General features: G+C 36.8%; 1 protein-coding gene across 1 annotated transcript; it reads right to left on the bottom strand.

Moving 5' to 3' along the window:
* Positions 1–180: 180 nt before the first annotated feature.
* On the bottom strand, positions 181–23804 carry idh1 (isocitrate dehydrogenase (NADP(+)) 1). The gene is made up of 9 exons (XM_028435424.1): positions 23700–23804; positions 20863–20984; positions 14957–15248; positions 9068–9170; positions 7828–8005; positions 4037–4188; positions 3798–3938; positions 1403–1565; positions 181–586 (listed from the first exon to the last, which is right to left on the bottom strand). The coding sequence occupies exons 2-9, from the start codon at positions 20982–20984 to the stop codon at positions 493–495; spliced, it is 1245 nt and encodes a 414-aa protein (XP_028291225.1). The 5' UTR covers positions 23700–23804; the 3' UTR covers positions 181–492.
* Between the last annotated feature and the right edge of the window lie 138 nt (positions 23805–23942).

The raw sequence follows: 23942 nt of genomic DNA, 5'->3' as shown, positions 1-23942 counted from the left end.
GACCACATTTTTAGTTAGCTAAATTATTATTGTTCAGTGTTCACTGTGTTTTCAGGGTCATTTGTTTGGGGAACTTTTCTATGTAGCTTTTACTCTAAGTTTGCATTCTTTGCAACCTAAAAAAAGAACTTAAAATTCTTAATACAGTTTGAAAAAATCTATCTGAGTGCATCACTGATGTAAAACCAGTACATCAAAAGCTCTTTTATTAAATCTGGAATGTTAGAAAGCAACAGTCACACACAGATACATGTTGATGTGAGGACATTACATGGATGGAAACACACACACACATTTATATATATATAAACTTGTTGAAAACAGATCAATCTGACATCGATGAGAGAAACAAAGAGGAGAAAGATTTTTCGCTTCATGTGCTGTGAAAAGTTCGCAGCTCAGATCCACAGTGATCCGTGTGTGTGTGCGTGTGTGTGTGTGTGTGTGTGTGTGTGTGTGTGTGTGTGTGTGTGTGTGTGTGTAGATGTGAGTTCACAGCTTTGGTTGGTTCTTCAGTTTTATCTTCAGGTTTTCAGCCAACTTGTCGAGAAACTGGAAAGTGTTGAGGTAGTCGGCCCTCGTCACGCTGAAGAGAGAATTCCATCAATCATTCAGAGGTGTAAAGAGTACTGATATATACTACTCAAGTACAAGTACTGTTACTTGATTGAAATTGTACTCAAGTACAAGTAAGTCATGCATACAAGTAAAAAGTAGATAAATTAAATAGTACTCAAAGTAAATGATACTAGTTACTTCCACCCCCTACGTTTATTTTTGGTCATAAGTCTTGCCACGGTTCCCTTGGATACAGTAAACATCTCATGTATAAACTTATAAAGACCAAATCTTACACAATCTGAACTTAATTTATTTTCCACAAAGGCAACAATATAAAATAAAAGGTTTCAGTCTGTCAAATGTACAATTCTTTTAAAAAATAAACTAACACCAATAAAGGGATGGGAAACAGAACTTTGTGTTATTAATACTGTTCTAAAACATGTGATAGCACATTTGATGTGATTTGTTAAAGATTTAAAGAGGAATAGTAAAAATATTTACCTATTTCAATACAAGGAAACAAAGAAAACCTAGATATTAATGTTGTTTTTTGAAGTTGTATAATTTGACAAAATAATCTTTTTTTGATCTAAAAAAAAATTCTTTACCAACAACATTATTTGTGGGAAAATGTTTTATGAAACTTAAAGATTAGTTTAAAAAGTCATCATTTTCTTCTACAGTTTCTAGGAGACTTTTAGGCCACGGGGGGAAGTTTTTGCTGTTTCAAGTAGAAAAATAAACACATACACCTTTTAAAAATATATAATTTGGTCTTTTTCAATTTGTCCATTAGGTACAGTATATATTTGTTTATGTGTGTGTGTGTGTGTCTTACTTGGGCAGCCCTTTGATGCAGATGGCCAAGTCTTTTGTCATGAATCCAGCCTCGATGGTCTCGATGCAAACGGCCTCCAAAGCCTCAGAGAACACTCTCAGCTCAGTGTTGTTGTCCAGTTTGGCTCGATGGAGGAGCCCTCGAGTCCACGCAAAGATGGATGCTGAGAGGAACACAGGGCAAAGAGAGATGTATTAGTATACAACATGAAATATAACCAAAAGGGGCAAAATCACCACATTTTCCTATCCTGTCGCACTTAAGTAAAAGTCGCTTTTCAAAAAAAAAAACAAACAAAAAAAGTCTTACCTGCCTATACGTGGCACGTTCAAATGTTCATTTAGTTGTTTGGATACTTCAAATATTACAATCAGGAACCCATATTTTACTGCATAAACAAAACCTCTTTGTGTTTCTCTTCAAACACCTAATGACATAATATTATTTATATTTTGTAATATAAATTCTGAAAATAGAATGTTGGTCAAAAAATAGGGAATGAAACTTGTGCTCGTAGGAACAGAATTTGAATCTGAATTGGTCTAATTTGAAATTGAATCCATTGGTTTGAATGTGTATCATGATAAAATAGAAACTGTATTTCATTTAATTGAAAAATTCATTCTAAGTATTCAGTTTCTGTCCACTCCAATACAGTTTTTCAATTACATTTTTTGTGCCACACAAGATTGACCTGGCCTCAGGCTAAACTAGTCGAATGCAGATGGGAAGAACTTTACGACAGCAACGCGCTTTGCGTTCGCTTTACCTGGCGTGTATATTGTCCTTGTAAGTGTGATGTCCAGCAACGAGCGGCCCAACACTCAGGTTTGTGAAATAAAGTAATATAAGAAATCACAACATGAATGAGAGGAAGCGTCATGTTTGCATACAAAATGATAGCCAGGGCAGCTCCTTGTGTGTCGCTTTTAATGGCTCTCAGGAAACGACGTGCATGATATTGTAGCATAAACAGTCTGTGGACTTTAGCAGCAGCGGCTAACTTTAGTGCAGTGTTTCATCCCATTCTAGTCATTATTGATGAGACAACAGACTGAGCTGAGAGATCTGAGAGGAGCCGAAAGCATCAAGATTTTTACCAGCACGCTAAAAACCTATTTATTCAGTCTGTCTTTTATGGTGTGCTTTATGATTTTTGTAATTTTTAGGGTTCTTAATTTTTTCCTGCTAAATTTAATGTTTTATATTTTGCCAATAGTTCCCTTCTCTGCTTTGTTTTTTATTTGGACTCTTTGTTATTTTATCATCTTGTTAGTTATTTTATTAATTTACTTCTGTGTGCATTAGTCTCTAAACCTTCATCATTTTTAACTTTTGTCAATTACATAAGCACATTTCTGTGAAGCACTTTGATCTACAAAGTTTGAATGATTGATTGATTGATGTTTAGAAATAAACTATTTGAAGACCAACTGTTGTATTATTACATACTCTATTATCAATAATTCAGATTAAAAGTTAGCTCCAATATAATTGATTTTACATTTGTTTCCATCACTTATTACTATTTTTTTTTAATGGTGCGACCTTTACTACAATGTGACTTGTTTATCGATTTATTTAGGCCAGCAGTGCCAATAAACGAGAAATTGTGAACAAGCTCTGAAATCTGTCATTAGCTGTGCGTTCATTAGTTTTTGCAAAATAAAAGTGATATTTCTAAAGTTTCGACTAAGTTTCGCGCTTTAAATGGGTTTCCAGTGAAGGTTGTTTTGGAGCTTCAAAACTCATAAAATTCATCCCGCGAAACTTCGCTGCAGGAAGAAGGACGCTCCAAACCTCCTTAGAACATATTCTTTTATTGTTTCAGGTCTAATGTGGCACTAATGATTTTTAAGTAAAATGCTAAGAAATGTCTCTGTCTCCTCTTCTGTGCACGTACCGCGCCATGTTTTCTGAGAGAGAAGTGGTCACGTAACGTGTAATCGTGGAAAAAGTGTTTCCAATGTGCTTTTGCGACACATTTCAATATCGAAATGTCCCAAATACCTTATGAAAGCGTAAAAACCTTTTAGCAATATTTGAGTGTTTTTTCAAAATTGTCACTAATGGTAGTACTTTTGCATCTTGCTAAGTGCTGTGTAGCTTGTATATCCACGATAAGGTGTTTCTAGGTCAATAACGTCACTACAAATTTGCACACAAGAATATAATTACACAAAGTGGAAATAAATAATAAAACAAATGGCGAGAAATTGGAGTTTGTTTTGTTCGTTGTCTTTTCATTTGTTAAACAACATAAATAATGTTTATTGTGTGTTCATTTATTGCGTTGAATTGGTGCTGTTTCCTGAGCTTGTTGCTGCTGAAGGTAACTTAGTATCTCAGTGTACAGTGAAAATAAAGTTTCTTCTTCATGGTTTTCTGTTCCTACCAATGGGATTGGTGGACGTCTCCTGTCCCTTCTGGTGTTGTCTGTAGTGTCGAGTCACTGTTCCATGAGCGGCCTCTGATTCCACCGTGCGTCCGTCGGGACAAATCAGGACGCTGGTCATCATTCCCAAAGAGCCGTAACCTGAGCCGACACGCACACACACGCACAACTCCACTCAAAACACTGGGAACTGAAAATCTGGACTACTAAATCCTCTCATTTTCCCGTTTCATGCCGACCTTGTGCTACAGAATCAGACTGCACGTCTCCGTCGTAGTTCTTGCAGGCCCAGATGAAGCCGCCCTCAGACTTCATGGCTTGTGCCACCATGTCGTCGATCAGTCGGTGTTCGTACCAGATTCCTTGAGCTTCAAACTTGGAGCGATATTCCCTAAAAACACACAAAAACAACACATTTAGGTGCCAAAATTACAACAATGCAAAAGGTGGAGTTGCTGAATTAAACCATTTATAACTTCAAAAAATACAAACAATAATGAAGACACTGTAAAATATAAAACACAGAGAAAACACATCATTATATAATGTAAATAAATAATTAGTGTTACCAACATAAACAGTCTTAAACAGGTGACTTACACTCCTGATTATCAGTTATATAAAAACATCAGGACTGCATCTATTCAAGTCTGATAAAAACAACACATTACTACCATTAAAACCACTTACCTGCTACAATAATGTAATACATTTAAATAAAAATGCCTCAAGTTGAGGGCGTTTTTCAACAATTTTAGGTTAATAAGATCAATTAATTACTGATCATAATTAATTAATCACTAAAAAAAAAAATGTATCTCTTGACAGCACTAGTTTACACACAACTTTTCTCAGGAAAACGGGTGATTAAATGTTTAGATAGTGTGACCAACGGATAAAGATGTCCAATTCCACCCATAATTCTATTCAAAATCTTGCGCTGTGTGTGAAGGTTTGTCTAGTGATCGTGTTATCGAGTGATTAAAATGAATGCAGAGATTCATCTGACGTGTGTTTGTGATGAAGAACATTCAGAATATTATTTAGCTGATGGTGTATGAGCTGAACTGGTGATCATTTTACTCTGTGACATGCCACTGCGGAGCATCTACAATCACACAGCTGTGCGGGAAAATGTCATTCATTATTTGGCGGTAATGAAAGGTTTCATTGATAATGTTTTGGGATCCTATCACCCATTTCTATGGGATTTTTCCTGTTAAACAGGTGACTGAGGGCTAGCATTGTAGCTAACGCCGCACTTGTGATGTACTCTAAAGTGATTTTGGCGTATTCATCCTATTTGTGTAAATCATCTGAAGCATATACTGTAAAATATAAAATAATAACATTAGAAGACTCTATTAACCCTATTTAGCATGTTTGGTGCAACATTTGGAGGTTTAATAGCCAGTAAAGTATCTAAACAGGGAAAGATCACAAATTGGAAACAAAATTAAGGAGTCCAGTGTTGCCTATGTGACACAAAAACAAATAAAACCTAAACAGACTTTGGCAAATGAAGAAGTGGAAAATCAAAGGCCGAATAAAAAACAACCACAGCATGAAGGCATCATTAACTGATAGATGGGGTAAAGCGTTACAGTAACGGTGTTAACAAAATAAAGTAACACACTACACTTAAAATATTGGTTTAAAGCAAAACAGGGGGTTCATTCAACTGTATCAGACTGAACAACAGCAGCACAACCTGAACATGTTGTTGTTTTCTGTCTTTCATTCACACTGTCCAGTCGTTCTTTGAACATTCTAATATTTTATGCAAGGCGTCCACTTATCACATATTTATATTTATTAATATTAACTTGGTACTTATTGTATATTTAACTTTCATTTGTTTGAGGTTGTAACAAGTAAGTAACATTTATTTGTATAGCACCTTTCACATAGCAGTGCTTCACAACACAGCTTAAAATAAAAAAGTACACCAAATTCACAGTTTAGAATCAAAAAGGTACACTTATTATAAAAGGCCAAGACAACATAAAATCATAGCAGCCCAAAAATAGCTAGTTTGAAGCTTGAACAAGTCCTAAGTTGGCTTTTGAAGGTGTCAACAGACACAATCGAATGCAGAGAGAGCGGAAGATCTTTCCAAAGCCTGGGAGCAACAGCCTGGAAGGATCTGTCTGCTCTGGTCTGGAAACGAGTGTGAGGTAGGGATGGGCGGTATTGACAAAAAAAAAAAAAAAAAAAAAAAGCCCCGATAATTTCTGGTATTTATCACGATAACGATAAAAATCACGATAAAAAAACTATGAATAAAAAATAATAATAAAAAAATTCACAACTTAGTGTAAACAGGTTCTTTACAAACACAAATAAATGTGAATACATCAACACTAGACACATTTAAAAAAGCTACAAAAGCTGCTGACTCAAAGAGTTCATGAGCTAATATTTAATGGAATATATTTGTGCATGTGGATCACTATTAGTGTTATTGTATGTAATTCATTTATTTCCTCATTTGAAATGAAATTATTTTCTAAAAATAAAAGCACATGAAAAGCAAAAATAACTCCATTAGTGTTGTTACTGTTGCTGAATCTTGTTTAATTTATCTTATAATGAGTTACATAAAGTTATGGTTGATAAATAACTCTGATTTCCAGATCAAGCTGATGATTTAATCATTCAGTATATTTTGGTGTAATAATCTCAATAGTTACATTAATCTAATGGGACCAGATTTGTCTGTGAACACGTGAAATATAATTAAAAAATATTGCTCTTCACAAATTGAGACGGAATAATAGTGACATTAATATTTATGCTAACATTTATTTCACGCAACGTGTGACATTTTTAGCTTTTATCCTTCCATACAAGTGTTAAATCTGACCTTAAACAAATCGATGGCTCTCTGTGGTTTTATGACAGTAAAATGTGTTCTTTTTACTTGGTCTGTACCTTATTTGGAGTGCTTAGCGTTAGCTCTGTGTATCGTTGCTACAGGTTCATCTCTGTCCCTGTGTTTGTGGAACTTTGGGTGGATCTGATGGAGGAACTTGAATCAGTTCACTTTGTCTGATGGTTATCTGGTTTTAACCAAGTAGCGGTTCATGATGTATCGCAGCTCAGCAGCTTCAGGTAGTCTGACGAGCACCACACACACACAGACGGCGGTGTGTGAAGGGGCGGTGGCGGTGCACGTCAGAGCTTCCGTAAACAACGTTCCGCTCCAGATAATAATAAGTTGTTGACAACAAACAGGGGCAGTTTTGGCCCGTGGAACGTTTTATTTTGGGGCATTCTTGGCTAAATTGAGGGACAAATGGCCCGTGGCCCTCACTAATTTCCGACATGGGAATTTATCGTTTATATCGTAAATTCTTACCGGTGAGAATGTTTTTGACGATAAATCATAAACGATAAAACATCGCACTTTCCTAGTGCGAGGAACCATCAGCAGGCTCTGATCCAGAGACCTCAGAGCCCGAGCAGGGGTGTAAGGCTGGATCAGATCACTGATGTAAGAAGGAGCCTGACCCTGCAAGAATCTGAAGGCTAGAACCAGAATTTTTAAATTGATCCTATAAGACACTGGCAGCCAATGGAGTTCTTTTAGAATAGGGGATATGTGAGTCCTCCTATTTTTAAGGGTCAGGATTCTCATTGCAGAGTTTTGCACTAATTGCAGTCAAGACAGCTCCTTCTTGTTTAGACATGAGAACAAACTATTACAATCGTCTAAACGTGAAGACACAAAGGCATGGATGATAAGCTCCAAATCATTCTGAGACACCATTTTCCTGAGTTTAGAGATGTTCTTTAGTTGGAAGAAGCAGTTCCTCGTCAGCTGCTTACAGTGCAGCACTAATGACGTCTATGTCAAAGATCACTCCCAAGTTTCTAAGGCTTGGTTTAGCAGACTAAGCAGACTTTAACAAATGAAATTAATAAAATAGAAGTAATCAATAATAAATCAATCCATAAACACTATGCAGACAGGCTAAGTAACTACCCCAACACTGCTCCTGTTCGGCGATGTGTGTGTGTTTCTTACTTTTCGTAGATCTCCTGGAAGATGTCCTTGAAGCGTCCGTCATACTTCTTGAGGATGGTGTTCTTGGTGCTGAGGTAGAGAGGCCACACTTTGTTCAGAGCCATCTGGAAGGAGCTGTGGGCAAAGTCCCTGATGGAGCTATCAGTGTTGTACATTCCTAGAGCCACGCCTCCAGTTCCTGGCAAAAAACACACAGAAACCAACCCACGAGACATGAAAAAACATATTTAAAGGATACTGCTCAAATTTATTGAACAATACAGGAAAAAAAAAATCAACCTCATTAACTCACTGACTGCCAAAAACGTCTAAAGACATCAATTGTGTTTTCGGCTGGGGTTGCTAAGAGACAATGTGACAAAGCTCTCCCGTGAATACAGTATCAGGCTTGCACCATGATGTAGTGACCAACTGGTGACATGTAGTTGGCAGCAGCGCACCTTTGGCCGAGACATCACCCGTGATGGGCAGAGCTCAGAGGGAGAGGGAAGGAGTTTACAAGACAGAAAATGGTGCTACGAGAGTTGATGCTGAAGTTCCCAGCAGCTCACAGCTGCGCACACTCGACCAGAGCATGTGTGGAACTAAGTGGACTATTGAGAGTGTTGTGATGGTGAGAGAAAACGATCAAAAAGACAGGGCAAGTGGTGACACTCGGCATGTCCGGGAGGAGGAGGAAGTTGCGTGTGGGAAGAATGACGGGGAGAGACTTGGAGGAACGCCAAAATAACAGTAAGCAAACCATTCAATTCTGACCCAGATAGTAAAATAATAACAATTTTGTCACCAAAAGCCTGATCTCAGGGTTGTTTTTGTAGTTTTATATAAGGAAACAAATGTTGAGGTGTCCCTAAAGCAAAAAAATATCTTTAAAGTCACTGACTGGTTTTTTTTTCAGAAAAAGCCATTTTTCTCAGCTTTTTGTCACAAACTGGCGATTTGTGTGAAACTTGCCTCTATTCAACTGCTGATTACGGAAAAATGAAACAAGCTAGAAACAATTTTTATTTTTTTTGATGAAAGTAGAGAGTCTAATCTTTCAGAATGTCATGGTACTAAATATTCTGTGGGTCTTGAAAAATCTAAAACGCCTGGCAATATGGGGTTGGCTGCTCTGAAAATGGCTGGCAGTGAATGAGTTAAGGTCATTGCAATGCCTTCATTGAAAATTCACTGAAACTTAGAGGAGCTTTTTTAGGTCCTTAAACATTAGCCTGTCACATGTGGAGCAAGTTTTTACCCTGAAAGTCGTAGACGAGGAAATGAACCGGCTCTCCATTTGTGGGTGTGTATGTCATCTCCACTTTTCCAGGCCCAGGGACGACAAAATCTGTGGCTTTGTACTGTAGAGAACAAGAGAGGACAAGAAAAACAAAAAGACGAGTTTTAGACATAAAGCTCAAAGCTATATGAACTAATTCAACTCTTTTAAATGCCTATAAGGATCAATTCAAACAAGCAGAGAATAGTTGCTCAATAATAATTAGCAGATAGTCACACGGGCCATTAAGTGCTGATCAAAACCATGGAAAAGCTTTCACGCGTATGGTTTTTGTCGTTTTATTTTGAAATCACACATCCATCCATTTTCTGACCTGCTTGTACCTTTTCAGTGTTACGGTATAGTTTGAAAGCAGAACGTGTAAACACTTTGATGATGATGATCCGCACCATAATCCATTTTTACATCAAACAAGTCTTTTATTTCACAAATATTCATTCAGAACTGCTATGTAATTATCATTCATACTGTTTTTATTATGAACATGATCAATCACTGCGTTTCCAATACAGATTTTTGCAAAATAAAATCAATACTTCTAAATGTCGACAATATAATGATATAATTGCGCTGTCATTGTGTCCTTGGGCAAGGCACTTCACCCACATTGCCTGGTATGTATGTAGTGTGTGAATGAATGTTGGTGGTGGTCAGAGGGGCAGATGGCGCACTATGGCAGCCTCGCCTCTGCCCCAGGGCAGCTGTGGCTACAATCGTAGTTTACCACCACTAAGTGTTGAGTGAAAGAATAATCGCTTAATTCTGTAAAGTGACTTTGAGTCTATGAGAAAGCTCTATATAAAATTGATGCATTATTATCATTATTATTATTATTACTCCACATTCATTCGTTGTTTGTCTAACGTGGCACCAATAATTTTTAAGTATAATGCTAAGAAATGTCTCAGTCTCTTCTTTTGTCCACACGTACCGCGTCATGTTTTCTCAGAGAGAAGTGGTCATGTGACCAGGTACGTCACATTCCGTGATGTGTAATTGCAGAAAAAGTGTTTCCATTGCGCTTTTGCGACACATTTCAATATGGAAACATCTGAAAAACCTCCACATGAAAGCGTAAAAACATTTAAGTGATATTTGAGTGTTTTTTTTTTCCTTCGAAATTTAAGTGTTTCCATTATCAGTTTTTATTGCGCCATTTAGATTTTGCACATTTCCAAAGGTAATGAAAACGCAGATGAATTGCCTCTTTGCACATTTTTATCCTATTCATTTATTTATATATTGTGTATATTATCGTACTTTGAATGATTATACAATGACAATAAATACTTATCTATCTAAAACACAGTTTGACATTGTTATTAGGAAAAATACAGTGTAAATACAAACAGGCCATTATATTGATTTGTTTTACATTTTTGGGATGTTCAGTTAAATTAAGATGTTTTTATTTTGTCTTTATTTAAAATGAAAACGGGTGAGAAACCTAGTTTGGTTCCTGACCAATTACTTGACAAACAGTAGTTTAAACAAAAACTAGGATTCAAATTTGTATCTAAAGTAAACTGAGATTATTGCTTATTATTACAGAACTACCTGTTCCTCCAGTGAGCTCTGACACTGCTCTCAGCTTTAAACACTGTGACTTATTACACAACCAGCACTCTGACTCATCACCTGATTCCTCACTGTGCACGGAGAACTTGACTTTGGCACCAACCAAGGAGTTAGCTTTGTGGGATCCAGGAAGCACCAATCCCAAGGACACGATACACACAGTAATTATTGACCAGGTCGCTCCTGACAACCTAGCAATGACCGTTTATTACAGCCGCACTCAGAATCACACATTAACTCTGTCAAAATCTGAACTGGAATGGAAAACTGTTTGTTGACTACTGGCAGAGCTCTGCTAAAGAAATTTACTCAAGGGTATAATTAATACTGGTATGATTTATCACAACAGGAGTAGAAAGAATACACATTTATATAGAATAATATATGCAATTATGAAGTTGCAATAAATTTGATTTATTCATTAAGAACAGCACAGAATGCTGGTCTCAGAAGTTGACCAGTCTTGATCCCTGGTCTTAAAAGTGGACTAGTATTGATACATTACCTCAGAAGCTGACCTACTGCCTCCGATTTTGTCTTAATTGGATTCATTTTGTGTTAATATCTCAGTCTAATTAATACACAAATTGATATTCAAAACAACAGGAAAAATACACTAAAGTACAACAAAAATATACAAAGTAAAAGTACTCCATCCAAATGTATGGGCATAACAGTTTTTTTTTTTAAAATATCACTATGAAATGTGCAATCTGCATCCGATCCAGATGAAACTCGATGGGTTATTTGAGGAACCAATTTGCCATAAATGAGTCAAATTTAATAAATATCTGTCATTTACAAACCAAGATATCGCTAATGATGAGAGATAAGGATTTTACAATTTTTCAAACCAGAATCAGTAAATTGATTTGTATCCTCTCCAAAATGTAATGTTATCTTCCATGGCTTAAGGTCTATATTTGGTCAAAATTTGGTCAAAATCCATGAAATATTTTTCTACTAATCCCGCTGACAGAAAAAAAAAACAAAATAATTGTTTGGAAATAAATAAATAAATAAATAAAATAATAATAATAAATTTAAACTAATGCCGGTAAAAATATTACCTTCTTGGTAAAGGCAATTATGAATATTATGCTAGCCTAACTGCCCTAGATGGCATTACTCTGGCACGAAGCACAACTGTTAGAAACCTTGGGGTTCTATTTGATCAGGACTTATCCTTCAACTCACACATAAAACAAACTTCAAGAACTGCCTTCTTTCATCTCCGTAACATTGCTAAAATCAGATCTATCCTGTCTCAGAGCGACGCCGAAAAACTAGTCCATGCTTTTGTTACCTCTAGACTGGATTATTGTAATTCTCTTTTAGCAGGCTGCCCGAGCAAGTCGCTTAAGACACTTCAGCTGGTTCAAAATGCTGCAGCACGTGTACTGACTAAAACTAGGAGAAGAGATCACATTACTCCTGTATTAGCCTCTCTGCATTGGCTTCCCATAAAATATAGAATAGAATTCAAGATTCTTCTTCTCACTTATAAAGCCCTAAATGGACAGGCACCAGTCTATCTCAAGGAGCTTGTAGTGCCATACAATCCCCCCAGAACACTACGCTCTCAAAATGCTGGACTACTCGTTGTTCCATTTGTCTCTAGAAGTAGTATAGGAGGAAGAGCTTTCAGTTATCAGGCCCCACTTCTCTGGAACCATCTACCAACCACGGTTCGGGGGGCAGACACCCTCTCTACCTTTAAGGTTAGGCTCAAAACATTCCTCTTTGGTAAAGCTTTTAGTTAGGAACCAGCTCATACAGTGGTATGCAAAAGTTTGGGCACCCTTGTAAATGTTCATGATTTTCCTTAATAAATAATTGGTTGTTTGGATAACAAATTCCAGTTAAATTTATCATATAGGAGACAAACACAGTGATATTTGAGAAGTGAAATAAAGTTTATTCGATTTACAGAAAGTGTGCTAGAATTATTTAAACAGAATTAGGTATGTGCATAAGTTTAGGCACCCTTGCATCTTATTGATTTTAATACTCTTAGCACTAATTATTGGAACTCAAAATTGTTTTGGTAACCTCAGTGATCCTTGATCTCCATACACAGGTGAATCCAATCATGAGTCAGGGTATTTAAGTAGGAAAATTCTAGGTGTTTCCTCTTTGCATCTTCTCTGATTAGTGGCAACATGGGAGCCTCAAAACACCTCTCAAATGACCTGAAAACAAAGATTATTCAACATCATGGTTTAGGGGAGGGATACAAAAAGCTATCCCAGCGATTTAAGCTTTCAGTTTCAACTGTGAGGAACATTGTGAGGAATTGGAAGACCACAGGCACAGTTCTAGTTAAGGCCCGAAGTGGAAGACCAAGAAAGATCTCCGAAAGGCAGCGGCGCAGGATGGTGAGAACAGTCACAGTCAACCCGCAGACCAGCTCCAAAGACCTACAACATCAGCTTGCTGCAGATGGTGTCACTGTGCATCGTTCCACTATTCAGCGCACTTTACACAAGGAGATGCTGTATGGAAGAGTAATGCGGAAAAAGCCTTTTCTCTGCACACGCCATAAACGGGGTCGCTTGAGGTATGCTAAAGCACATTTGGACAAGCCAGCTTCATTTTGGAACAAGGTGCTGTGGACTGATGAAACTAAAATAGAGTTATTTGGGCATAACCAGGGGCGTTATGCATGGCGGAAAAAGAACACAGCATTCCAAGAAAAGCACTTGCTACCTACAGTAAAGTTTGGTGGTGGTTCCATCATGCTGTGGGGCTGTGTGTCCAGTGCAGGCACTGGGAATCTTGTTAAAGTTGAGGGGCGCATGGATTCCTCTCAATATCAGCAGATTCTGGAGAACAATGTCCAGGAATCAGTGACAAAGTTGAAGTTGCGCCGGGGCTGGATCTTTCAACAAGACAATGATCCTAAACACTGCTCAAAATCTACTAAGGCATTCATGCAGAGGAACAAGTACAACATCCTGGAATGGCCGTCTCAGTCCCCAGACCTGAATATTATTGAAAATGTATGGTGTGCTTTAAAACGGGCGGTCCATGCTCGGAAACCATCAAACCTGACTGAACTAGAGATGATCTGCAGAGAAGAATGGTCCAAAATACCTCCCACCAGAATCCAGACCCTAAGATCAAGGATCACTGAGGTTACCAAAACAATTTTGAGTTCCAATAATTAGTGCTAAGAGTATTAAAATCAATAAGATGCAAGGGTGCCTAAACTTATGCACATGCCTAATTCTGTTTAAATAATTCTAGCACACTTTCTGTAAATCGAATAAACTTTATTTCACTTCTCAAATATCACTGTGTTTGTCTCCTATATGATAAATTTAACTGGAATTTGTTATCCAAACAACCAATTATTTATTAAGGAAAATCATGAACATTTACAAGGGTGCCCAAACTTTTGCATACCACTGTAGCTCATTATTAAGATGCAATAGGCATAGACTGCCGGGGGGGGGTCTGGCATGCTCGGTTGGAGAGAGGTTGGAGAGGGCGTTAAGAGAGAGGTCATTTAGGTTAGAGAGGGACCGGAGAGGGTCCCATTCCTCTCTCAAACACTCCCTCTATGTCTGCTTCTTCCCTTGTGTGTTTGCTCCTGTACTCCTTCTGGCTTTTGTCTTGCAGGTCCGTGGGATCCTTAGTGTGGAGTTACAGAGTCTCAACGGCTCTGTCTCCACCCTCTCCTCTGCACACACCAAACACAGCATAACGTGGATGGCTGTTCATCATAGGAATGGGATCCACACAAGGTTCCTGCTGCTTAACAGAAGGTTTTCCTTGCCGCCATGATGAATTCATGTTGGGTGTGGGATACATATGTATGTGTATATACGTATATATGCATATGTGTGTATCCATAAAATGAAGAGTCCGTCCTTAAGACTGCTCTACTGTAAAGTGCCTTGAGATACCATTGGTTATGATTTGGCGCTATACAAATAAAGATTGATTGATTGATTGATTGATATTATTCAAAAAATAAATGTGTACCCTACCCTCACCCATAGTATGCTAGGATTGGCTCCAGAATCCGTGTATCATTCGTTCATTAGCTTTTCATTATGTAACAAATCATGAAAAATGAAAAAACACTAATTATTTGATATTTGTTTCCAAAACCAAAATGAAAAAACGGAAAACGTCTTGTTTTTCAAATTCAGGCTCTTTTGCTTTGGTACAGAAAACAAAAAACGGAACGAACGAACACCGTTATTTGTTTTCTCCATTCATTACCGATTTGCCAAAGTGGGTGAAATCTCTTCTGGTTACCTGGTCTCCGTGTGCGTGCCTGCCGATGATGATGGGTTTGATCCAGCCTGTAACGAGTCGGGGAATGTTCTTGCAGATGATGGCCTCCCTGAACACCGTCCCTCCCAGAATGTTCCGGATGGTTCCATTGGGCGAACGCCACATCTGCTTGAGCTTGAACTCCTCCACACGTTTCTCATCTGGTGTGATGGTGGCACACTTAATGCCCACGTTGTAGCGCCGCACTGCCTCCGCCGCCTCCACCGTCACCCGGTCATCGCTAGCATCTCTGCTCTCCATACCCAGGTCATAGCTTCACAACACAGAGAAAACAAATAAACAAAAATAAACTCTGGTTAATTATGGATTGAAGATAAATACAGGGACGTTGTTGGTGCAGAAACCACAGCACACGCTCAGAAAATGAGAGTCCTATAAGTCAAGGGTTCTCAACTTTTAGGGTCGCAAGACACTGGGAGGGGGACGCCTACCTTTTTTCTGCAACTACACAAAATTTGCAATATTTTAACCTATTCTAATATTTTTACTAGCCATAATTTTCCTTGTTCTAATGCATTTTTCTACAAGACTCCCATTTCTGCCACTTTTTCTGCACATTTTTCCACTTTCAAACCATTTTCGGCACTTATAAACCCTTTCCACCGTTTTTTCCACCTAATGTCGCATATGTTGACTCTTAACCTCTTTTCACCCAATTTTATGCTTATTTTTTTGACAGTTTAACCACATTCACAATTTGTCATGCCCATTATTTGCCAGTTTAAACTATTTGTTCCGACTTTTTAAATTACATTACAGCCACCTTTAAGCCAATATTGACACTGAACCATTTTTACCACTTTTTCTGTTCGTTTTTGGCCATTAATTTGCAACTTTTAACCAATTTCTGTGGTTTTTAAAATCCCACTTAATTTTTTGTCACTTTTAACCCATTTTATTTCTGATTAAAACATGGATTTACCTCTTTAAGATGACTATAAAATATAAATATGGTCCAAATAATAATAAACATCCTGGATAACAGTGGATATTATTCAGATAAATAAATAAATGTGGTTATCACAGATTCATAGAACAAAGGACCATCATTTTGCTGACTTTATGTATTGGCTCCAAAAAGCGCTCCCCTTTATTCCCCCTTGTATGGAGATTGGAGACAGAATTTGTTTCAGTCATCCATCAAATGACTAGAACAAATTGAGTTAATCAGAAAGTAAAAAAAAAAAAACATAAGACAAGTCCACAGTTTACCATCATCAACTCAAACCCTCCGTGACTCCACAGGCAATAAACTGAATAAAATACATTGCAATGTCTACTTTGTGCCAGTCCCAAGCCAAAATATTTAGTGTCAGGAATACGGGTTCAACATATAAAAAGTAATTTTTATGATGAGTGCGCATGTTACTGAGACAAAATCAAAATGTAAGTATAAGATGTAATCAAACAAATCTGTGGTGATGGAGAAGCACATTTTAGCATTTCTAGAGCATTTCTGACAATAAAATGAGTATACTTCAAACCATAAAGAGGTTTCTGGGACATAAACTAAAGTAGCTCAGGCTTGCAGCATTATAAACAAAGGGACCCCTGTTTCAGCCAACCACAGGCTCAGCGGTGTGTACCATGATGGGATATTGTCATAGAGTTTGGTCATGTGACCTTGAAGAACATTTAATCTGTCGTCTCTTAGGCCGCAGGTTGTAAAGAAAGTTTGAAAAGAGAAAAAAAAGCCGCAAGGGTCTGTTATGAAACAACGACTGTTCAAAAGCTCTGATGGCCTTTCACCCAGATTCTCACCATTAGGGAGGAGCAGAACCAGTTACATACAATCCGTGTGTGTGTGTGTGTGTGTGTGTGTGTTTTGTGAAAGAAAATAAACAGGGCTAGTAATTGAGTGAGTGAGGACGGAATTCAATATGAAAAGAAAGCAAAGGTTTTTAAGGAAGAAAAACTTAATAATCTTCATAAAGATAAAGAACAAAGAGAAGAAGCTGGAGTGATGACGTAGAAAGAAAGAAAGAAAGAAAGAAAGAAAGAAAGAAAGAAAGAAAGAAAGAAAGAAAGGATTTCGGGTAGTTTCAGATAAGGATGCACCGATCGATCAGTACCAATTTCCTTAATTTTGATGGATCGGTGATCGGCCGATACTTATATGAAACCAATATTTTCTACCTCTGCAAAGGTCTGAAAGTTGGTCAGCAACTGTCCCCTTCTGCTGTGAGATGACCGACAGGCCCCGCCCACCAGGTCATGTGTGCACATGCGTCTACTAAACGGGTTAATAACAACAGTCACCAGGAGCATGGTCAACCTAGCATGTCGACAGTTCGGCAATATTACACAAAAATGAGAGGTAAGGATCGCAAATTGTAATTCATGTAACGCAAAAAAATAGTTGTGGTGGAGCTGCAAACAAAACGCTACCTCATTCACCATTTAAGAAACCACAACACCGCTGTGTGCAACATTTGAAGCTAGCAATCAAGCTAATGCTAGCTGGAGCAAAGAGCCAGCCAGTGGCTCTTATGTTAGCGCTCATGAGCAGTAAAAAGAAACAAAACTATTTGGAAAATGATGGAGTTTCATGGCATTGGACATGAAGAAAAACTTGACTGCAATAAGTCTGAGAACAACTAAACTGTGCCATGTTCATTCTACTCATTACCTGTTGACTTTTGAAAAAGTTACACATGCTGCACTTTATTTTTTGTAGAATGTTTAACTTTTAGAAGCTTTTATCATGTAAGCTGTTGCAATTTTATTTTAGATTTATAATATTTTTACATTTAAATATCACCAAAGCTGTTGCATTTGGACATCTAAACAGGGTAAGCAGATGAACCGAAAGTGGTAAATAGACGAGTTTGTGACACATCAATGGGATAGATGCGGTAAGAGGCAAATTCTTCTCCTGTTGAGCAGCGCGGTCTGATCCGCGTTGCAAGAGCGTTGAGCTCCAGCGAATGTTTTGCGTGATGTGCAGGCATGAAAGCCAATCAGAGTCCTTGTTGACAATGACATCAGGCCATCAACACAGACACCGGTCTTTTCCCCCATTTCAGCATGGAGGAGAAAATAATCGTGGCGGAGTGTGACACGGCCAGTTTTTTTGACCTGGACCGAACCAGGAAGGAACTGACGTCGCTCCTGAAGAACAGTGAAACTCACCGAGGTGAATGCGTTGCTGGTTAACCTGGTGAATCCAGGAACACCTGTGTCAAGCGTTTTGACGGCACTTCAGCTTCCACAGAAAATAAAGAGCATCAATTTTACTGGGGTACCCCATAGTTGATGGTGAAAAAAATGGAGTCTGGTTGGCAGCGCTTTTATATTTTCTTCAGACGTGCTTATGAAGCAAATGCAGGGAAAACGTTTTTCGGTCCTGCGGAGCACGTGTCACAAAAATGTGTGCCGCATCTGGTGTGAACGCAGCATTACACAACATTAGGTTTGTTCAGGTCTGATCGCAGAACCCAACAAAAAAAGCAACTCTGGAAGTCGGATGCTACTTAAAATGATTACATTAGCTTAGCTGAAACCCTGTGAGGCGTTCACAGTAAGTGGCTTTAATTATGATAAATACTTAATCAAATTCGTGCTTTAGGGCCACATCATGCAAAGAAAACTCTAATTAGACTTTAAAACCAAAGATAAAAGGTCAAAGTCGACTCATGGTTAGAGTTAAAACAGTAGAGTCTCATAAAACACGGACATGTAAACAACATACAAGGACAGAGCAAAGTCTGCAGGGAAGATAAGAGCCGTAATGAGAAGATACACAAAATAAAGTGCAGGTAAGAACACAAGTGTTGTATGTTTATCCTGAGGAGATGTACAGAAAACAACTGGTAATCCATGTAGGAAAAATAGTTTAGAGCGATTTGCTGTTTTAACGAGTAAATCACAGAAATCAAACGGTCTGAGCTTTGTTTCTTTATCAACTTTAGAGCTTTTATAAGAAGACTCTCAGGATCTATTTAAATCTGTTTACATACATTTTTATTTTTATTCATTATTATTTTTAAATTTTATATTTTTAACTTATACATAAGCATTTGGCACCTTATCATTTATTTGCACCTTGTTATTCAGTTTACCTTAAAACCTCATTTTTCTAAGTGTGTGTGTGTGTGTGTGTGTGTGTGTGTGTGTGTATAATTATTATTATTATTAGTGCTGTTTTTATTTATTAATATTAATCTATCTTTTTTTTATATGCCACTCTTTGCCTTTCTCATAATTACCCCTTGGGGATAAATAAAGTTTTTTCTGATTCTGATTAGCATCAAAGTGAGACTTCATCCTAATACACACACACGCAAATCTCACATTATTTTAAAATAAATGATATAATTTAAAATATAATAAATACGTATAATGCTAATAATCCTTGTTCTTAGTATTAAAGGTAATTTTATGATTTACATTATTATTACTACTAGCAATGCCATTCTGAGGAAGCTAATCATAATATAGATTTAATACTAAAATGTTATTATTTTCATATCTTAACATATTTTATGAAATATATTTTATATCCACATTAATGTTTTTGTTCTCGGTTTGTTGCTTGGTGCTCATATTTTTATCTATTCTATTAACTTTTTATTTTTGTTAACAATTCAAACATTTTGTTCACAATTCACCACAGTATGGAATGAAGTACAACAGGTTACAGAGACGCTCACTTTTTAAATCCCTGTTTTCTAAAACCACCTCACAGGAGGAACAGAATAGAGGATAACAGGACAGTTTAATTTATCTTCCACTGAAAATGAAGAGAAGAAACACAACTGCATGTTTGTTCTTTAAAGTCTCACAGAATAATGAGAACACTTACAACAGTTACTATGTTTAAGCACTGTATGTTTATCTTATAGAACATTATAAATTCTAGTAATGGTTTTCCTTGTTTTACTGATTGTAACAATGTCAATCAATTGTCAATTTGAATTTTACTGGTGTATGTATAGGTAGCTCTGCTGTTAGCATGCCTATCAAAAGCTGGATGACTGAAGTTATTTTTAATGTGCTCTATAAATAAATGGACTTGACTGAAGTTTGTAGGGCCTGTTTCTGTCAGAGTGCAATAAACACATTTCTGTGTTTATCATTGGTTCAGTCAACATTCAGATTCAGTCTAATGTTTCTTTGCAAAGTAATGTTTGGAAAAGTGGTAAAAACAATGGCTCATATGCTGCACAAGTTTAAGGACCAAACTACACAAAAATATAAGATATAAAATGCATATTTCACACCTATTTGTATACCTATAATATACACACATTAACACCTATATTACGTGTGTGTATTTGTAAAAATCATGTCTGGACAGACACACACGCACACATTCCTACTCGTTACAAACCCCCGCAGCCTCAGTGGGAATTCAGGCTTTACACACCAAAGAGGAAGCACCAGTTCAACAGGAACCCATCATTCCCTCCAACATTCCTACTTCTTTCTTCTTTTAACTAAACCTCTAACTCTGCATCTTTTTAATCCAGTCGCTTCCTTCTGATTAGGTGGTTGTAGTGAATTATTATTATTTGGTTAATGGTTTATAATTATAATAAAATGATTGTTTACTATGGTAAAATTTTGTTAAGTGAAAATATCAGTTTATTGATGAATTAAAGTTTTGTGAATCTTGGTTAAGATTATATGCTGAGATGTAAGTTTTTTTTATTTCTTAAAGGTTCTGGTAAAACGTTGATGTTGTTTATTGCTCTTGACTTCGCAACAGTGTCCGCGAGCAGAAGCTACACGGTGCGGCGAGTTTTTCCACTTTTTTTTTTTTGCAGTGCTGACAAGTTGTGTGCTAACTTCCGCCAAAAGAAGCATCTGCGACTCATTTTACCTTCCAATGAATAACAGAATAAAGATGTCACACGCTTTCTCACCTGTGCAGGTCGAGCTCCAGGTAGGGGAAGATGAGCTTTTCCTTGATGAGTTCCCAGATGACTCTGGTCATCTCGTCTCCCTGCATCTCCACCACAGAACCAGCCTGGATCTTCCCAGACATCTTTCAAGAAAACAAAAACTATGATATTACATGAGACAAAAAATATTCTCTTTTACTTTTTGGTTTGATACAAAGCATTCATTCATTCATTCATATCTCCATAAATGCATCAGTGTTGGTTGTTTTTCTGGTTCTAGATGTTCTTAAGTGATTTCCATCATAGAAATCCTCAAACAAGTTGAAACTTTGCTCCTGTGACATAAGTGATGATGTACCCAAACTCTCAAATTATAATGATGAAAGAAACAAATGCGTTGGTACACATTTGACTTTTATAAACGCACTAAAGCAAACCTCTTAAGACAATGAGTTTGAAGCTAGAAAACAAAAACAGAGACGGATTTGGTTTCTGAACAAGACGTATCCAACATGCCAGTCACTAAGTCGTTTGGGGCCTAAAATCAAAGTTTGGCTCCATTTATAACATGCACAATAACAATCTGATCATGTTGTAACTGCTAAAGTAATCACATTATATGAGTTATCCCTCGTTTTTCTGTATCATCAGCATTTTGCAATTCTCCTTGTCTTTTTAAATGCATTCATCACATATTAGCCATAACATCTTGACAAGAAGCAACTGTTTTGAGATAGTTAACGACACCATTTAACCCTTTAGGTGCTCAACTTTTCAAAGAAATCTATTCAATCTTTATTTGATTTGATTACAAATGTCTGTTCAAAGTGTTTTAAAAATAAATCAATACTGTACATTTTGATTAAGACCGAACTTTCATGATCGAGCGGCTGTCATGTGATTAATAAAAGGCATACAATGATTGATACGGTATAATTCATTGATTTCATTTGATCCATAAAACTCACGTAGACATATTTCATTCACACATTTCGAATATTTTCAGAGACTCTCCATTGTGCTACTGACAAAGCTTCCGGTTAACTTCAAAACTTGAGCCCTTTTGTTTTTACAAAGGAGTTGAAAAAAATAATGCAAGACAAGAAGAATTATTTTTATTTTGAAATGGGATGTTTGATTTTTAGCTTGAAGCCGGTCCTAGGACCATTTACATTCTGCTCGCAGTGCATCATGGGACGGCTGAATATGACTAGTGTCCCCACTTGCGTACTTAATCTTTTAATATTATATCTAATGTGAACGCACTACATACTAATTGACGTCAGACATACAGTAGTATGAGTGGTACATTAATATGACATTTCCAACATGGCCTTTGACTCAGAATCCTTAGGAACTGCTTTATTTCTTTTTAAAAATTACTTATTTCTGTTTCAAAGAAAATCAGAGTCCATAGATTTCATTTCTGGTACAGAAAAATCCCCATTGTTTGTGTCACTCTTCACATTCTGAGTCTCTGAATAATCATCAACTTCAGAGTTAGAATCAGCCGCAGTTACAAACAACTTCTTATCTTGTCAGTAATCTACTCTATCGTTGTCTTATCCCACAGCTCAAACTACTTTTTTTTTTCCAAAAATACAAAGATAAACACCTCCCAAATGGCTTTTGTTTTAAAAATTAAGCATATTTCTTATCACACAGAAAAAAGTTAGTTATGAATTGTTGCAATAGTAGCAGTGACTCAGCACAGCAGCACACAGTAAGCCTCTTTATAAGAAGCCAGATAAGAAAAGCAGGCTGCGTGTTTAAAAAAATAAAATAAATAAAAAATAAATAAATAAATAAATCACTTTTTCACCAAATAACACAACAAACAAGCACTTTTACAAACAGACAAACATTGTTTTCACTTTTTCAATTTCACGGCACACAAATGTTACATTTACTTTGACCTGAGCAACATTTCACTTTCCATTTTAAATCCATCCCCAGTAACAGGTTTTCCAACTTCTTAATGAGACTTTTTTGTTTTTCCTCTTATATATATATATATATATATATATATATATATATATATTTTTTTAAGCAAGCAACATTATTTCTACAGCAGTTTTCATACACCAGTTGCAAATAACTACCAGTACTTACAAAACAGAAAGTGATTACACTGAAATAAAAATAGATATTTCATTAACTTTAAATGCAAAAATACATTTTAAAAACAGGGAAATACAACAACAAACACCAACCAGAGCACTTTATTCTCTTTTTTTTTTTTGTATATTAAAAAACATTTTACAGTTCATTGTGATAGAATAGCTCTAAACCTTCTCTTCTCAAGAGCAGTAATTTTATGTTTTATGTCATTTTTGTTTACCACTGAAATAAATAATGTAGCACCCAAGTTTGTCCAATGTTCTCAGAATAAATATATGTATTTTTCAACATAATAATGGCCAAATATCTAAAAAAAAAAACACAAAAAAAACAAACATTTTTTTATCATATTTATCGATGTAGGGATTTTCTTTAAAATAATGATTAAATGATTAAAATTGCAAAACGTTTCAGTGAATGAATTAATACTTTTTTTTCTTTAAGATTCAGTTTTTCCAACCCTTGCTAGGTTTGGTTTTAAAACAAAATGAAATGGAATACATAATAAATCAAAGCTTCCAGGCGTTCATATACACACTGTTCGGACTGCAGTGATAAGTAATCAGATCCACAATGAGTAAACGTGTAAACGGCAACCGAATCAGCTGAGGGCCTGCTTGCGTTTGTTGCCCAAATATTCACTTTAAGAGACGTTTCTTCAGGTTACGTGCTCATTGACGTGCCATTAAGCAACTAAAGACTAACTAAATAGTGAGTGAGGGGAAACAAACTCCTACCTTTGAATGTTTAAAGATCTGCAGCTTCAGGAAACGTCAGGAAGAGAAAAGAGATGCAAAGTGACGTTCAAACCGGCTGACAGCAGACCACTCTCTAAGCCCCGCCCACTCTTTTGATGACAGACACGCAATCCAATCAGAGAGTCACACACGGTAAAGTAGGCAGGGCGTATCTCGGTTGAACGTCACTGATTGGCTCAGCGCTGGTTGGCTGTTTAAACGGGAGATGTCCTCATAGATATG

Source organism: Gouania willdenowi, chromosome 21 (genome assembly GCF_900634775.1).
Source record: "Gouania willdenowi chromosome 21, fGouWil2.1, whole genome shotgun sequence".
Taxonomy (NCBI): Eukaryota; Metazoa; Chordata; class Actinopteri; order Blenniiformes; family Gobiesocidae; genus Gouania; species Gouania willdenowi.
The sequence above is the reverse complement of the archived record's forward strand: the minus strand, read 5'-3'. Positions and strand labels throughout refer to the sequence as shown.

Excerpts from the sequence above, each read along its gene's own strand:
- idh1 (XM_028435424.1), bottom strand. The coding sequence starts at position 20,984 with ATGTCTGGGAAGATCCAGGCTGGTTCTGTGGTGGAGATGCAGGGAGAC. Across the intron at positions 8,006-9,067 it reads CCTCGTCTACGACTTTCAGG|GAACTGGAGGCGTGGCTCTA; the intron begins GTAAAAACTTGC and ends GTTTTTTGCCAG. Across the intron at positions 587-1,402 it reads TGCATCAAAGGGCTGCCCAA|CGTGACGAGGGCCGACTACC; the intron begins GTAAGACACACA and ends TTCTCTCTTCAG.